A 17,707-nucleotide genomic window follows, 5' to 3' on the forward strand; every position below is an offset into this window, starting at 1 on the left:
GATGCAGGGGGAATTGTTAGAAGCAGAGAAACGTTACCCCCCCCCTCCCCCAAGTGTATGTTAGAGTGAGGGTTTCTCCTTTGATGTTCATGTAGAGAGGGCAACCCTTGCGCGGGCTATTTAAATCTATTAGGGGGAGTAGGGTTGGAAAAAGCTCTAGATGGCTATACATTTACCCCTTGAAGCTTTTTTATTTCTACATAATGGTGGACCTTTTTGTAAAGGGTGAAAAGTCTGTCTGGTTGATCATTTATCAATGTATACTTGAGGTGTTCATGATCTACACCTACAATGAACGCCTAAATGGCCCATTCATCTGCTAGACCTTTAACCTTCATTGTTGTTGCGTTAAATCTACGAATAAAATCCCTTATATGTTTACCATCGTTGTGCTTGATGAAAAGTAGATATGTTGGGCCTTGTTGTAATGTCTTGTTTGTGAATAATCTGGTCATAAACAGGTTCTCCAACTCATGAACGGTATGAATTGGTCCCTTCGGTAAGGACAAATACCATGCCCTTATGTAATCCCTTAAAGTCATAGAAAAGGCTCAGTATTTTAAGGTCAGCTGTTGGGCCTCTCTGTCGGTGAGAAAATGATTGAGTGGTTTCTTCCTATTAACCCTCTTACTAAGGGGCTCGGGTTGGGGGTTTTGGTTGGTTTGCAAATCTTAAATTTTTTTTTGTTACGAGTATCAATCTCTTCTTGTTATGAGTAAAGCCATTGAAGTATGGTGGGTTGTTTTTCTAAACCTTCATTCTTTTTCTTGCATTTCACAACTTGTGTTGGGAATTTGGAAGGTTTGTTTTCTTAGGGTAGAGTAAGGGTAGTTTTGATGAGGTGGTGGATAGTATCTCGGTGGTGGGTGTTGGGCGTAGCGAGCGTAGTATGGGTAGCGTGGGTCATAAGGATTATATGAATATAATAAGTCTGGTCTTGTGATTGCCGAGGAAAGGATGTTGAGAAAAAAAATATTATGATTGATCCTAAGTTGTTTGTTGATAAGACAGAGGATAAGGACGCTAGAATTTGAAAAAGAATTAGCAAACACGATATAAAAATATTTTAAGAACATGAAATAGATAGACAAGAAAGAAAGAGCTAATTGGTTAAGGATCAAAGTTCCCTTCTTTGATAAGATGGAATAAGGATGAACAAATCAGGTGTGAAGCCTTAATTCGAAATTTGGATAATAGCACAAAGAAATCTTGGCAGAAACTACTAGATAAATGTGTTTGAAGATAAGGAAGAATTCGACTAAGATAGTAAATGCAAAGCACCAAATCTGGACATGATTGAATTAGAATTAGACAAATGATAGAATAATCAGCAAAATAAGTAGACTAGAGATGACAGGTTGATCCCCTTGGAACGAGATGTTCCACTAAAATCAATCAAGTTTAAAAGATTGGAAAACAATCCTTCAAAGCTGGTCCTTGACAAATCTAGAGTTGAAGAACTTTCACCAAACATTCCAAAAGAGAAATAGTGTTCAAATTTCTTTTAAAATGCCAAAGGAGAAACTCTAGAGTGTTTCCAAAGTATATTTAAACTAGCTCAAAGAGAAAGTGGCCAGCCCTATTTATAGATCCTCTCAGCCAGAAAGTACAAGTTGCTTCAAACTCTTAAGGATAAATGTAACATTTATCCACAAAAGTTTAAACTAAAGCCCAACTCCTCATCAGCAAAAATTTAAAACAAAACAAGGACTTAGTCAAAAATTCGGCCATTTAAAAGAAACAAGATAATGAACCAAATTTAATACTTAATTGACTCTATAAAAATGCTTAAGATAATACTAATTGGGCTTAGCAACAGATAAGGCCGTAATGAAACTAATAAAATTCTAATGAGCTAAATAAAAACCCAAATGGGCTTATTCTTCATTTTTGTGTGTGTGCACCAACTTCTTTACAGTTAAGCCTCTTGCAGGCTTACTAAAAACATCCATCTAGCTCCATCGCTTAGGCTTGCATCTCTGAAACACATGCAACATGAAACAAAGTATTCACCGCTTGAATCTTCCAATCCCTTCTCTTGGAAGCATTTTGACACCAATTCTTGAACCAACACATTAATTGAGCTCTTCACGGAGGGTATTATGTCCATGGCCCTAGATTAAGCCTTGATGCTTGCATCATCTGTAGTTGTGATCGAGTTTGTAAATCTTTTTGTTTATCTCTAGTTGTAGGGAATTCTTGAGTTGGAGTGAATCATGTTTGTCCATGTTAACCCTAACAATTGTTGATACAAAGACGTGGCTTGGAGGTTGGGGGCAATTCACCCAGAGGATCGAGAACTACAAGAGAGAGAGAGAGATGGATTTGACGATGGATTCATGTCCCCCTTATTACAAGGTATGGGAGAATATATAGTAGAGACCCTTGTAGGCTACACACGTCATCTTTGAATTTGTAGGCTTGTCATTTGACATAGATTGTTTGTTAGTTGGATTACGTGATTTGAAGTGACAGATTGATGATGCATAACTACAATCTTATAAGGGTGATTAGATCTGGAACGGCTATGACCTCAACGAGCTGTCATATTTAGTGGTACCCATCATTTGACAGGGCTTTATCTATGCATTGAAACTTCAGTTGAGCAAAACAACCCGATTAGATGAAGCATGCGTAGCAAACGTAGCTATAAATAACGACTGTACAGCCTCTAACATTAAGTGTATTTATAATTCATTAGAGAAGGTTATGAAAAATAACAATTGAAAAAGAAAATCTATATCTCGCCCGTCATTAATAGCAAAAAATATTTGAAGTACTCTATTATCCCCCCCCCCCTTTTTTTTTAATGAATCACAAGTGTTACAAGAATTTCCAACAAAAGGGAAAATTGCGGTACCGCACATGATGCAGAAGCATTTAACAATAAGAAAATTTAGAGAACATCTTTCATTGGATGTTATATTGAACTATTTAATATTTATTTTTAAATTTATAGGATAATAATTGTATTTTGAAGGAAATTATAATGTTATTTGTTAAAGTTCAATCTTGATAATGTTACAAGTCTCAATCATGTGAAAATTACAATATCATTGGCTATATATTGAATCATAAGTCCATACGTATCAAATATTTATGCATCAATAGCCTGTCTAGTTGAATCAGTAAACACTACTGCAAGCCATTTAGCCACTCAAATAATAATGAAGTAAAGACATCTTAGGCAGGCTCCAAAAACTCGATTCACACCGAAATTAAAATGGCCATAAATATTAACTTTCCAAAATGGTGTGGACTGGAAGTTTCAAACCACGCCAACATTCTCTAAATGATACATATATATAAACAGAAACAATAATGATTTCCACATCTTTTCTACCTAAGGGCTGCTAAGACATTTCACGAAACCTAGCAAGTGCTTTCTTATGAATCACAGTTTTGTAACTATCGCCGGCTTGCACCTCAAGGCTAGGGTCCAACTTCTTCGTCTGACTTCCGAGTCCTGCTCTACCATCCATCGCCTGCGTTTGTACTGGTTCTTTCATTCCACTTCCATCCTTCCCCAATCCCTATATATTTTTTCATTTCATTTCCACAAAAACAACAAAAGAAAATAAAGCAATCCCCCATTGTTAGAACTTTCTGCTTCAAGCATGCAAAATGCAACCTACAATTGAGGATAAGTCAAAGACACAGAAGAAGGCACTCAATTTATATGAAGAACGAGCAGTGATGCTAAATTTTTTTTCGAGTGTTTATTACAGGTCAAATTCTATACAACGCCTCTGTACCATACAGCCTTTTGCAAAATTAGTCACTCTACTATAATTTAATCAAATATTTTAAAATTGACAAAAAAAGAAAAGAATGTATAATATTTGTTCAATTGTACAAAAAATGCCTATGCCGTATCACCGCATGTAAAAAAAATGTCAAATTATTTGATGGAATTATCGATCAAAAATATTGGCTTCGGGACTTGAAATGCACATTTTGAAAAATAAAGGGACCAAAAATTATCAAATTATAGTAGAGACTGTATCCGCAAACAAAAAGAGCATAGTACAGGGGCTTTTCATATAATTTAACCTTTATGAGGCAGTCACAGTGCAACTATTACTAAAACATCTGGCATTCTTTTTGTACGCTTATCATCTTTAGACATTCTAGTTGCTTGGCCTTAGGAACAAGTCTTGGAATAGATCAAATGCAAAGAGTTTGAGTATGTGTTGCTAGGACTTGTGAACAAGTGCTAGAAAAAAATGAGGGCAAAGAGTTTGAGCCTGTGTTGCTTGGACTAGGGAACAAGTGTTAGAATAGAATGAATGCATAGGGTTTGAATACAAGTTGCTTGGACTTGCGAACAAGTGCTATATAGGGGTCCCATGTCTTGGAAGAAAATTTTTCATATAGCTAGAGGGTCAAAAGGACATAGGTATCAATTTAATGTCTTGGAAAGGGGTACTTGGGGGGAAAATGAATAATTAAGAGTCATGGTAATGAGTTTGACGACACCATATAAATGGGGCATGAGAGTGTTGGAAATATACAGTTTTTTTTTTTTTTTGGAGAGAGAGGACATAGGCATCTCATCTCCAAGAGGAAACATCAATTAAATGGCAATTGGCAAACAAAAATCAACAGCTAAGGAGAGAATGGTACCAATCCTTCATGCCAACCCATATTGCGGAGCATTTGGTTGCCCACATTTTTCTCATCAATTGCTTTCTCTGCTGTGATCACCTCAAAGCTTTGAACATCATCTGACACAACCCCCCGTCCACCACCAACACCAGGTGGGAAAGGCATTGGATCTGAGGAGAATTTTTTGAATGCCATATCTCGATCTTGAAACAGAATTTCTCACAGATTAATAGAAAATTTTATAAACAAAACAAAGCCATTAATTTGCACAACCAAGGCCTTTAAACAAGCAATATTATTAGGACTATTTTGCAGACAAGTGTCAGTACGAAACACTAACAGGAAAACTATGAACAAATAACATTTGATACTGATAAGCAAGCTTACTTGAATTCCTGAGCTCAGGGTCAGGCAGATCATCTCCCGTGGAAGATGATGAACCATACAAGTTCCTCCTCTCGGCCGCACGGTCTCTGTAAGCAGTTTGAGATTGCTCCTTGCTGGTAGTAGAAGTCACTGGTGTTTCAGAAAATCTTCTCTTACCACTTGCAGATACAGTTGAAGGTGTATAAGAACCCAATGCAGAAGCATCAGTCCTAAAGGGAGTCATAACTGTGGGCATATCTGAATTGGTTGAAGAAACTTCAGCACCTCCAACAGCTGAAGTGGAAATTCCAGCAGATGCTCCGGAGTATGGAGTATCAGACTTTACCACGCCTCTTGCCGAGCCTCTTATTACTCCCATTAAAGTCCCCCCTGAGCTGTTGCTTACAGGCCTTGCCTTGACTGGAGACTCCAAACCCCCAGTCAATGCAGCTTGGGCAGTTGTATTGACTCCAGAACTTGATATACTACTCTCCTTCAGGCCCGTCACATCAAATTTAACTTTGGTCTTTGCATGTTGTCCAGATTGCAGAGGTCTATCCTCAGATGAAGTAGACAAGTGATTTTCATCAAGAGTTAAACGCGTGGCCTGCCCTTCATGACTCCTCTGTTTCCACATTGTCAACACATTATTCATTTTCTTCTTATTAGCCAGGATACTGCTTTTCGAAGCAAGTTTTATCTCCTTTGCTTTCTCCTTTTCTTTCTTCTCCGCAGCTAGTGCTGCTGTTGCAGCTGCTTGAACTGCATCAGGTAAAGAGGCTGCCTTCTCAACTGAAGTGACAGTAGCAGCCGGCGCAGATATTACCACCTTCCTACCATCAGTTCCTTTGGAAGGCTCAGACTGCTTACCAGGTGTTTTGTTGTCATTCTGATCACCGCAAGGTATGTACTGCTGAGACTGGTTATCATACGAATACCAGATCCCACTGTTACCATCATAGTAAAGACCTGCATGTTGAAATAACAAAGGAAATTAAGTCTAAACTTGCAGCTCTAGAGCATTATTATATTTTGAATCCCAAAAAATAAAAACCAAAAATTAGCTGTTTGCATTGAAACAATTATTTCACCTTTTTCCACCATACAAGAATAAAAGTTATTCTGTTACCACTAGATAATATTAATGTGACACATCAATAGCTTGGTTACATAAATGTGCTTTAGAAGCTGAATTAGTTCCAAGTGTCTTCAGTAACTATTAGGTTATTGCCTAATTATAATTAGTAATTTCTGTTATTGTTCACATCACTTTGAACTGCCATGAAGTATCATCCTTTATGGTTTAATCAATCTATGGCATGGCTTTTTGTAATCTCAAAAACTGTGTGTCATCCAACTTTCTCCTTAAATCTCACCCAAAATGAATTCCAAACCCTTAAAAAACTGCTCACTGAAATATGCACCCTCCACCACATCATCTAGCCACTCTGCTCTGGATGTATGCAAATTAAGTCAAACCATAATTCACTCCGAAATCCTATCCCACTTTCCACCAAATATAAAATTTTCCAACTTAACCAATGAGCCACAAAGCAAAATTAATCTGTGCTACATAACTACTACAACATCCCTACAGCTCACTTTTGATCAATATTTGTTATGCATAAACATATAACTGCACGTCTGTCTCTGAGAGAGACATCACAAAAATATATCATTTTACCAACACAAGAATCTCAAGTTTTATTTGGAATCTACCATACCCCACCATTGACAACTTGAGCCAGGGATCATGCGCCATGAAAATTTCCAGAGCAAAATAGCAGTTGCAAGCAATAGACCCCCAATTACCACAACTCCTAATGATATAATAGTGCCATTCTACTATTAGGAAATTTATATTTCTTTAGGAATAAATTATGCCAAAATCACAATATAACTAAAAAATTCCAAAAATCCATATCCTAATTTTGACTTCTAACCTGCCAAAAAAAACTGTCATAGAAAGATAAAAGAAAATGCAAAAATAAACCTGTATTTCCATCATAGTAAAACCCAGAAGCAGCATCAAAGTAGTAACCAGAAGCCTCATCCCACACAAAACCAGAATGCAACCCCGAACCATCCTGTTGAACTGGAACTGAACCAACAACTTGCTCCTGCCAGCTAGTAGACTGTTTGTCATCTGGATTATATTCCTTCGGTGTCCATCCAACAGCATCGTACTGAAAGGATAAACGACAAAATTGAGCCCAAGAAACATTTGGAACTAAGATGACAAGTAGGATGCAGGAAATAAACTTTGTATACTGTGTAATTACATAATTTATAAAAGCTTAAAAAAGAGAGCCCGCAAGGATTCATCACAAGGCACATTACATATCTATATAAGCTAAAACAAAGGAAAGAACCATGCACATCATTGAACAAAGTAGGAAAATCAGAGGGTTGGCTTTCCAGCTCAAAGAGCTTATAGTAGGTTTTGTTCTAGCAATTCCCCGTCATTAGCCACACAACGCTAGACTCGATATATCTCCTATATTTCTAAATAGAAGAGGGAAAAAGTCAATACAAACATGAAAAGAGATGGCTCAAATTTTGCTCGGTTTTCCTACAATAGAGAAGATGAAACACTACAAAAGCAATCTTATTCTCGTCAAAGTAAGGGTTCTAAATCCGGGTAACTAAATCAGGATTGCTTCTTTTAAGATTCAAGACTACACCAAATAGTACTAATATGCCACAAATGAAAAGATTATCCAGCAAAGAACCTAACCCAGCAAACTGAGGTTCAGTAATAACCTTTTTCTTCTCTCCAAAAAAAGAGAAGGCTTTGAGCTTTGAAGATATTGGCACACAAGAGACTCTCTTGCTTTAAATGACACCATATAATGACACATTTTACTAGTAATAGCTTCATCCATTTTCTCCTTTGTTTTGTTCTTCTCATTCTTTTATGGCTTTTATCAGACATAGAGCCTTCTCTCTCATCTTCAATTCCACATACTCTTTGAGCTTCTTTCCTTCCTTTTTCTTTTTGGGTTCTTATCACCTACTTTTTTGTTTGTAGAAATCTTCCTAGTTCAGTCAGTTCAACACACCAAGCTACTTCACAGCATCTCAAACATCATGATCAAAGTATCCTAATCTCTTTTTCTCAGTTTCCTACATGTTCCCTCTATTCAAGATCAGTAGATATACAACTACATAGTGTCAAATAACGGTGCCATCGACAAACCAAGTACTATAGCTTTTGTCTGATAATGTATATGGCACCCTTTGCCCAAGAAGAGCCAGGGGCATTCAAGATAGTGCATGTGGTCTTGTCTCAATGGTAAAAGTTAACAAATCTATGTCTCAGCAGCTTAGTGCCATAAATTCCTCTGTATATGACACACTCAAGTTTCAACTATAAATGCAAATAGAATATCAAAGGTCAACCTGACAATTCAAACAAGTATTTAGGATGCAATAAAGATACCCCTAAAGTTCATACATGGTACAGATTTTACCATCCTATGTGCCACCAAGAGGACAAGTGATACTAGATATACAAGATAAACATTTGAGTCATCCGTCTGCAAGTGAGCTAACCTAGAACAATATATGGGTTGCAGGGTAATTGTAAGAAAACCAAAGAAAAAAAGGGAAAAAGTTGGGTAAATTAGATAGGTAGACTCAATTATGTGACAGCAGCTGGCAGCAGGCAATTTGCAAAAGAAAAGCATGGTAAAACAAAGAGAACAACCCAAGAATATCATAGGAAGTAAAAGAATATATATTTACAATCATTTCAAATTTTCTACAGAACAGATTTGACAGGCAAGTAGCAAAAGAAAAAATGGTAAAACAAAGAGTACATCTCAAGAATATCTTAAGTAGAAAAAAAAGTATTCACCGCCATGCATTCAAAACTTTTTCAAAACACATGTGACGAGCTCAAGCTAGAATAGGAAGACTTGTTAAGATAGACTCGAACTGAATTCCGATAAACTAAAACTGCATTGAATAGTAACTCAAGTATCCACAAGGTAGGTCATGATAGACCACAACTAAAATCCATTTTTAAAGACAATAAGCCCCAGCCTACTCTTACAACTAAATCTCCTACATTGTCAATGTTAAAAGTTTTTATTTGTTAGTACTTAATATAACTCGCTTTTTCCTTCTAGCTTTTCATCAACGATATACAGAAGGGAGACCATGGTAATTTGGGGAAAGCAAAACAAATTCAAATAAATAGAAAATCATTTGCTAGCCACTGCACTCTTTCTCATTTGATTAAGAAAATTAATGGTTTTTTGTGCTCCAAGTTCATTTTACAGAAATCTGCTGCAATGACCAAATTTTTCAGAAAGGCTCACTCATGCAATACATCCTAAAATAGGAGAAGAAAAACATAAGGCAACATAAGAGATGACCAAACATTAAAACAAATCTTGTAAACACACAAATGCTCCTACATTAACTTGCATGTTAGTTTCCAAAACGTACATCTAATATTATTTCTAAACAGTAAAAACATCATCATTGAAACCAAACAGACCATGAAATACCTGTTGAGAAAACGCTGCTGCCTCAATCGCAGCAGCTGCAAGGCTACTTGACTGTGAAGCTCCTGATGTCCCTGATCCTGGCCCAAGGATACTCTTTGCATATGCTACTCTTAAGATTTGCCCGTTCTTCTCAAGCGTTGTTCCATTTGTAGCTTCTAGAGCTTTTGTGGCATCAGCAACCTACATGACATCAAAATACTTGGTCATGCATTATATGTTAAACATAATTTTGCCAACTAAGAAAGCTACAATTCTTTTTCCTCCTCCTCGCAATTAATTATAGCAAAATATCATGAGGAAATAACAAAGGCAGAAAAATATAAGCGATAATATAGCTGCCACACGGCCTGCAAAAGAGAACACAGTTATAAGCATTTTATAGTACCAGCAGACCCATGATGCAGGGTCAGTAACGTGTCAGATAATGCTGTTATACTTTATCTAAAGGCCTTTAGTTAGAGGTAGTGTTAATGAAACAAGATTAGTTGAAGCAACCTATAACAGAGGATATTTTCTCTTCAGTACCTAAAGTTGTTCTGTTCACTTGCACAAGAAACACGGAGAATTTGGGACATTATTAATATGTGAGATGGAAGAAGTAAAATAGAATTTGAAAAAATACCAATATTTCTTTATTTAATAGAATAGTCTCCGATTCTCTTATTTTTATGATATTTATAGTGAAATAGAAGTACGAAAACCCATTATTCAAAAGAAATGTACAAAAACCCAAAATGTAAACTACTAGTTGTAGAAAGAAAAGAGCTCTTTGAATACATGCAACAACATTTGTACCCACGTGCCCAATAGAGATGATAAATATTAAATGTTAGCAATGAATTTTATATTTATTTGCTCTAGAGAAGTGCACCACAGCAAAACAATAATTTGGGAATATCAACCTAAAACTTTCATTTTGTCACCTGCTCAATGTGACATCACAAACCAGAAAATTATCAGAATCAATGGCATATACTGATACAAATTATTAAAGTCAGATTTATTTAGACGTCATTCATATTTACAGCTTTTATAGGAAAGTAGTACCATAAAGAAAGCAAGATATACCGAATGGAAATGAACAAAAGCAAACCCCCTTGACACATGGGTGAACTTGTCTCTAACAAGGCGAAGATCCTGCAGATTAATTCCATAAGATTCAGCAGTTGCTATAAAAGAGAATTTTCTGTCAAAAGATAATTATAATAAAAACATAAACCTTAATTGGTGCATGTTTAGAGAACTCATAACGGAGCATTTCCTCATCAGCATTTTCATCCAACCCACGAACAACCAGTACATGAGTAGGACCTAATTACATGTTAACTTAGTAAGTTGTGGCAATTACACAAACAACGATACAAGCCTACTCAAAATAACAACAGATACCGACCTGAATCAGTTCCTTTCTTTCCTAAGGATGTTGAATGTGATAAAGATATGTCAGCTGCTGGAGCATCATCTGTACGTGGCTCATTACACTACATAAGAAGGCAAGAGAAAGGACACGTCAATGACTCAATTGGAAAAATATTCAGACATAATCATAGCAAAAGAGCATATTTACACTAAAGCAATGCACCACCCCGTCAAAGAAATATATCAACAATAATTGGGTTTAGCAGTTAAACTTGGGTACATAATTATATCTAGTTTTCAACAGCCAATATGAAGTGCTTCACAACTTCTGACATCTGCTATGCATTTGCATCACTAGCCTAGCTTCTAGGCTCTAGCATAACATTCTGGTATGCCTTCATCCCAAACAACATAAAGCTAGCCAACTATAATTACCTCTTCTTGACCTAGTGTTGCAAAATAGCAGAAATGTAATCTACTGGTCATGGACACCACCTTAAATGGTAACTATTTTAACAATACCAGAAAGACTGGGAATGAAAAAACTTTACTTGAAAGCATGAAGTTCGCCGTGCAAAGTTGACACATCCACATATGGTGCACATCCAATCAGAAGGCACAGTGATGCCCCTATGAACTGAATGGCCCGACTTCGCGGCATTATCATTACCAAAAGGTCCACCAGTGCCCCCAGTTGGCTTACTACTGCAACGGAACAGATTTCAATGTATTTCTTATGCAAACACATGGTAGGAAAACCAAACATATAATAGAGAGCTTTTTTTCCTTCATCATCACAAATCCACAATAAAGAACAGAAAAAGAGGGAAAGAATGTTCCATTAAATTTAGGATTTAATACTGATTTCAACCATATCAATTCATCAAGGTATAAAAGCTTTAGTTAAAATACATATATCACTCAATAAGCACGGAGTAACACATGTGATCCAGATAGAAAAAGGTGCATGTAATACATCTAAGGTTTACTAAGGGGAAAAAAATATTAGCAATTTCATATTTCCATTGCATGGGCACTCATAACATATGAATCCATAATTCAGAGCAAACTTTCATGCTCAATCATCTAAGGTTTACTAAGAGGGGAAAATATGAGCAATTTCATATTTCCATTGCATGGGGCCTCATAACATATGAATCCATAGTTCAGAGCACACTTTTATGTTCAACAAGCACTCTATTTCAGTTTCCAATTTAAGATTTACTGTGGAGCAGAAGCATTCCTGCAAATAAATACTAGACTCTTAGTCCTGAGAGGACCTTGAGTTCCCTGTCTACTGCTTTGCAGATACCAATAGTCAGTACTTTGGAACAACTGGCTTGCCATCAAACCGAAATCAATCAATATTTAATTCATTAAAACCCTTATAAACCTGTTTTCTACTATCAAACCAACATAGGAATAGAAGGAAGACAGTAAAAGATTTTCCCTAAAACCTACCATCAAAAAGTAACATAAGAAAATAAAAATGGTGCCAGATGAACAATTTCAATCATGATTCTAGAATGAGAATTTACCTGTACTCAAAAAAAAGCTTCCGACCATCAACAACAAGACCATCATCACCAATCCTCTCCATCATAGTGCTTGCTGCCCCCTGTTCCAGAAGAAATTTCCCTCATATTACATTCAATAAAACTTAATGTAAGGCATTGACTAGTCAAACGGGATGAGTACCACAGAGGGAAAATCGATAAAAGCAAATCCACGAGAAATTCCAGAATGTCGCTCTTTGATCACTCGAACATGGCGAAGAGGCCCCCATTCAGCCTGATGGCCACATAAAAATTGAGAAATGTAACCCAAGTTATATCGACCAAAAATAAGAACATTCAACACAAAAACAAAGAGCAAAATGTTACAAGAATCTGGTATAGATCTTCTTCAGTTGTTTTTTGCGAGAGACCCTTTACAACAACAGTAGCAGATGGTGCCTGTGAGAAAGCAAAAAATATTTACCCAATTTCACAACTTAAAACAAATGCAGTAGCAGAAGCACAAGGAACATGGAAAATGAAACAGACCACAGAATAATGTTCCCGCTGATATTTCTCTTCACGATCCCTTCGCTTCTCAGTTTTATCATTCCGACCATCATCATAGCTGTCCTCACGATGACTTCGTCCATGGCTTCGACTTCGAGGTGATCTTGATCTAGGACGATCATCACGTCCATGGGATCGTGATCGAGATCTCTCATGCCTTCTATGTGGACTCTGATCTCTCTCTCTACTCAAGCGATCTCGATCGCGCCTCCTCCAATTGCCATCTCTTCGACTACTTCTTTCATAATCAGAATCATAACTATGTCGGCCATATTCATAATCCCTCTCACGGCTGTTGTCCCTGCTCTGATGGGAAACACGTGGCCTATAGTCATAATCATCATATGAGTTGTCATCTCGTTCTCGTCCCCCAAACCTAGAGGGCCTGTCAAATTCATGATCACGAAAGCTGTCAACACCCCGATAGCCATCCCGAAACTTATCAAAATCTTGAAATGAAGTGATCTCATGATCACGAAAAGTATCCATGTCACTATAAGAATCAGCATAAGGCTTCTGATGACGCCTAGAATCCCGATTGTGGGGATATTCTTCCTCATAAGTTGTCCTCCTTGATTGAGACCAGATACCAGCAGAAGCAGCAGGAGGAGGGGGTTGGTTATCCCTCTCCAGAAAATCTCTGTGGTAGTTACTTCTTGGATACACATTATCCCTCGAGTACCTTTCATCTAGATATCTCCTCTCATCATATGAACCACCGACCCTGGTACAGTAAGAAAGAGAGTGGAAGAGGAAAGATAAAATTTGATATAATGAAGCCAAATGTTGGTGTAAATAAGTAATTCAATAGCAAGATGAAATCACAAATTTGGTCATGAGAGCGTTAAAGCAAAAGGGCAGCACAAAATAGGGCGAATTCACCAAATAACTTGTAAACCATGTACCTGTGTTAGGGAAGCACTAAAAGAAGAAAAATATTCATAGTAAATTTTTACCATGGAGACGATGAAAGGGCAGTGGACAAGCACTCACCGGTAATTGTGGTCAAGAGCAGCAGGAAAACCCTCAAGAGCCTGTGGATTGAAGAGAGAAGCTATGTCAATGAAAGAAAGAAATATGAATTAGGCAAATGGAGAGTCCATATCCTGAGTGCCGCAGGGCTTTGTTTCATATGTGTATAAGGGGATGAGAGAATGATCCCAAACCCATATAGGTGATTTGATATAAAGGAGGAAACCGCAATTACGCTGTTATTATCCCATCCATGTCCTTGTTGAACAGGGTAGCGACCAGGGTCCATTTTCTTTCTCTTTCTTTCTTTCTTTCGCTGAAGAGATTTTTCGTATAAATTCCTGTGATATAAATGCACAAACATAAAAAAACACAAAGAAACAGAGAGGGTTACGCCATTATACGAATCAATCGAAGCAGCAGAAATCCCCCCGTACGATTTCGGCCTGGAAACCCCCTTTTTCCATCTTCCTTTTTCCACATTGATGAATGATGAGAGCAGTCAAACAAATCAAAACAACAAAATTCCTCATTTACAAAGTCAAAATCCCACAATCTGCATTTCATTTTGTTTACCTGCCTGAGGCTGAGACTGAGGTTCAGCTGAAACTTGAATCAAATCTTCATCCGCAGTCGGAATCTCCGGTTTACGCCTTCCTCCTATTTCCTTTCAATCTACCAACAAAAACCTAATTCTTTTTGAGAGACTTTACTATTGAGTATTATTTTTGTTATTATTTGTTTTGTTAATTTCAATCTTACTATTGTAACAATTTATATTTACTCCATAGGGATTTCAGGGGCTGCCTCGGCTCGTTCCTTGTTGGCTAAAATATAAAAGACTGGGTCCGCTGGCTGCCACTGAAACCAAACAATTCCTCAAACCCTAGATGCTCTTCGCAAATTACCTAAAAGCCCTCGTCCTCCTTCAAATGTTATGCTTTTGATTCATTTATGTTTTTTTTTTTTCACTTGTTTTGATACAAGCTTAATTTATTGTAAATGTACATTTCATTAAGGGTAATATCACGATAACAATGTAAATTAGTCAATACTAATATAAAAGAGACAATGTTATTGGTTGTGTCATCTAAAAATACTATGAATTTGTATCCACTTTTTGAATTCTCTCTTCAATCTTCCTTTTCCCTTTTTTTTCTTTTTCTTTTCCTTCCTTCTCCATTTGTAATTTATTTTCCCGATATATTAATCCGCAACAAAGGTATTATAGCCTTTTTCCTAACAACGATGATCATCGTTAACAAAGTAAATGTGTTGTGAATCTTAATTGGTCAATTTTGGCAACAACTTCAATTTTTTTTCCTACAACTTGAGATAAAAATTAATGATAAGTTTCGATTAAAAATGAAACTTTAAATCAATCACATTTTTTAAGAATTTCTGGACATCCAAAACAAGGAACTAGTTGGATCCACATTGGGGGAAATGGCCTACAGTGAGCAATGTAAGGGTTTTAGAAGAAGTAATGGAGCTAGTTCATTTAATGACCAATTGAAGCATACTAATGTACCTTATGGTGACTCCTATGAGTTAGTAAAAAACATGGATCTATCGGAGAATCAGTTCTCCCTTAAGATTGTAGTTCCTCTGCAAAAACAAGTAATATCAATCTATCCCAAATTGATAAGCAAAATCAGAACCCTTTATTAAACAAGCAAACTTCATCCAAAGATTAAGGGAAACCCATGGCAAAGTTGGAAGTTTTCGTAAAAGATTTTAAAGAACCCACAATGGCAAAGTTGGAAGTTTTAATGAAGATGTTAAAGAACCCACGTTAAAGTCGGTAGAACTTTAAAGAATCTTCCCCGACCGAACCAAAAGAAAAAAGAAGGGCTTAACGCAATTTTCATGAAATTTAAGCTTCTAGCTTCAAAATTCAAGTAATTCCATAGTTATTTTATTGTAATTTTTATAGATTTGTTGTAATGAGAGCTTGATTTAGCTAGCCCATATATCAATGTGTAAATTTGTTAAAGTTTTGAAAGTTTTAATAGTTGAGAATTGAAAGTTTTAGGTGTTAAATTTATAGAAATTAAGCTTAGATTAAGAAGATGACTAAATTGTAAAGCTTAATTGATAATTTTCCTACATTAGGGACCAAACTGAATAAATTGTAAAATTGTCTGTAGAAATAAGAAATAGGAGGTCCCTAATGGGTAATAGTGAAATCATAATTCAAGTTGAAGTTTAAATTGAAAGTTAGGTTAGTCTAAGTTTTAGGGACTAAATTGAATAAATTGTAAATCTTGTATAAATTGATAATTGATTGTGAAGTAGTTGAGTATTGATAGTTCTATATGTTTATGTTAATTTATAGCTAATGTCGACCCAGATTCTTCAAAAGGAAAAGAAAAATCCAAAGTCATCTCATGCGGAAACCCGGATCTAGACACAAGAGAAACACAAATTAGAAATAAAACTAGAATAAATAAAATTAGTTAAATAATAATAATAAAGAAAAAAAATAGATTTTCCCTATGGAACCCTTGGTTAACTTGTAACCAAAAACGCCAATGATCGAGAGGCTCCCTACGAAACCCCTAGAAGAAGAACCTTTAGAAACACCGATAAACGGGAAAGAAATTTGAATATTTGTAACTCCGAAATACCCTCAAAAGTAACAAACTCCAAACTAAATAGTAAGAGAAGAATCACTCTACTCTCAAAAATTTGCCTCACACAAATTTGGAATAAAACAAATACTCTATTTTTACCCTCAAAAGTAACAAACTCCAAACTAAATAGTAAGAGAAGAATCACTCTACTATCAAAAATTTGCCTCACACAAATTTGGAATAAAACAAATACTCTATTTTTATTCGACCTCCCCCCAATGTGTAGAAAGCAAGCCTATTTATAGGCAAAATACAATAGTAATTGAACCCTAATAAAACTCTTTAAAATTATCTAAAAAAATAAATAAATAATAACATAACCAATAAAATTACTTAACTCATAAGTGATGTGTCCCAACCAATAAGAATTAAGTAAATAATAATAATAAGATACATAAAAGATTAATCCACCAATTTATGGGCTTGCACAATTCCAAGATTGGTCCAGTGAATTGCATTCCCGTATTTGTCAACGTCACGAACATGATGAATTAAATTTGTAGCAACAAAGTCTTGGACAAAAGTATTCATCTTTGATTTTAATTGTCGTGCCTTGCTTCGAGTGATTGGACCACTAGGAAAAACAACCCCTTGAGTGTCACCTCATTGGCTCGTATCATTCTCCCCCTCTTCAAGAAGATTCATCATTGAATCTAAACCTACATCAAATTCAAAAATAGAAAGATCAGAAACATTGAAAGTAGCACTAACACTATACTCACTAGGAAGATCAATGCGATAAGCATTGTCATTTATTTTCTCGAGTACTTGGAATGGTCCATCTCCTCGTGCATCAAGTTTATTCTTTCTTTTAGAAGGAAATCGTTCCTTCCTCATATGCACCCATACCCAATCTCCAAGTTAAAACAAGACTTGCTTTCGCCCTTTATTAGCTCGATGTGCATTGGAATCTCAAAAGGAAACAAATCTAAAACAGTAAGTGGATTAAAGCCATATACAATCTCAAAAGGAGTAAAACTTGTGGAAGAATGAACAGAACGATTATAAGCAAACTCAACATAGGGTATCCATTCTTCCCAAGATTTAACATTCTTACCTATTATGGCTCTAAGCAAAGATCCCAAAACTCGATTTACCATCTCGGTTTGACCATCAGTTTGAGGGTGGCATGTAGTAGAGTAAAGTAGTTTAGTACCTAACTTACCCCATAACACCTTCCAAA

General features: G+C 36.2%; 1 protein-coding gene across 8 annotated transcripts; it reads right to left on the minus strand.

Annotated features, from left to right (window-relative positions):
- Positions 1-3,206: 3,206 nt before the first annotated feature.
- Positions 3,207-14,689, minus strand: LOC105763127 (SUPPRESSOR OF ABI3-5). 8 transcript variants are annotated; one of them, XM_052625601.1, is made up of 16 exons: positions 14,465-14,689; positions 14,124-14,229; positions 13,873-13,950; positions 12,896-13,640; positions 12,734-12,805; positions 12,549-12,641; positions 12,389-12,468; positions 11,402-11,555; positions 10,885-10,972; positions 10,711-10,802; positions 10,539-10,628; positions 9,492-9,671; positions 6,968-7,160; positions 4,996-5,943; positions 4,627-4,811; positions 3,207-3,533 (listed from the first exon to the last, which is right to left on the minus strand). In XM_052625601.1, exons 2-16 carry the CDS (start codon positions 14,141-14,143, stop codon positions 3,354-3,356), a joined length of 3,198 nt encoding a protein of 1,065 aa, XP_052481561.1. In that variant the 5' UTR covers positions 14,144-14,229; positions 14,465-14,689; the 3' UTR covers positions 3,207-3,353. The 8 variants fall into 8 exon arrangements, with proteins under 8 accessions (XP_052481561.1, XP_052481559.1, XP_052481563.1 ...); XM_052625599.1 differs by having other exon boundaries at positions 13,910-13,950; positions 14,124-14,359; XM_052625603.1 differs by having other exon boundaries at positions 13,910-13,950; positions 14,465-14,688.
- Positions 14,690-17,707: the final 3,018 nt, after the last annotated feature.

Source organism: Gossypium raimondii, chromosome 12 (genome assembly GCF_025698545.1).
Source record: "Gossypium raimondii isolate GPD5lz chromosome 12, ASM2569854v1, whole genome shotgun sequence".
Taxonomy (NCBI): Eukaryota; Viridiplantae; Streptophyta; class Magnoliopsida; order Malvales; family Malvaceae; genus Gossypium; species Gossypium raimondii.

Excerpts from the sequence above, each read along its gene's own strand:
- LOC105763127 (XM_052625599.1), bottom strand. The coding sequence starts at position 14,252 with ATGTTTGTGCATTTATATCACAGGAATTTATACGAAAAATCTCTTCAG. Across the intron at positions 10,973-11,401 it reads GGCGAACTTCATGCTTTCAA|TGTAATGAGCCACGTACAGA; the intron begins GTAAAGTTTTTT and ends CTTCTTATGTAG. Across the intron at positions 10,803-10,884 it reads AAAGAAAGGAACTGATTCAG|GTCCTACTCATGTACTGGTT; the intron begins GTCGGTATCTGT and ends ACATGTAATTAG.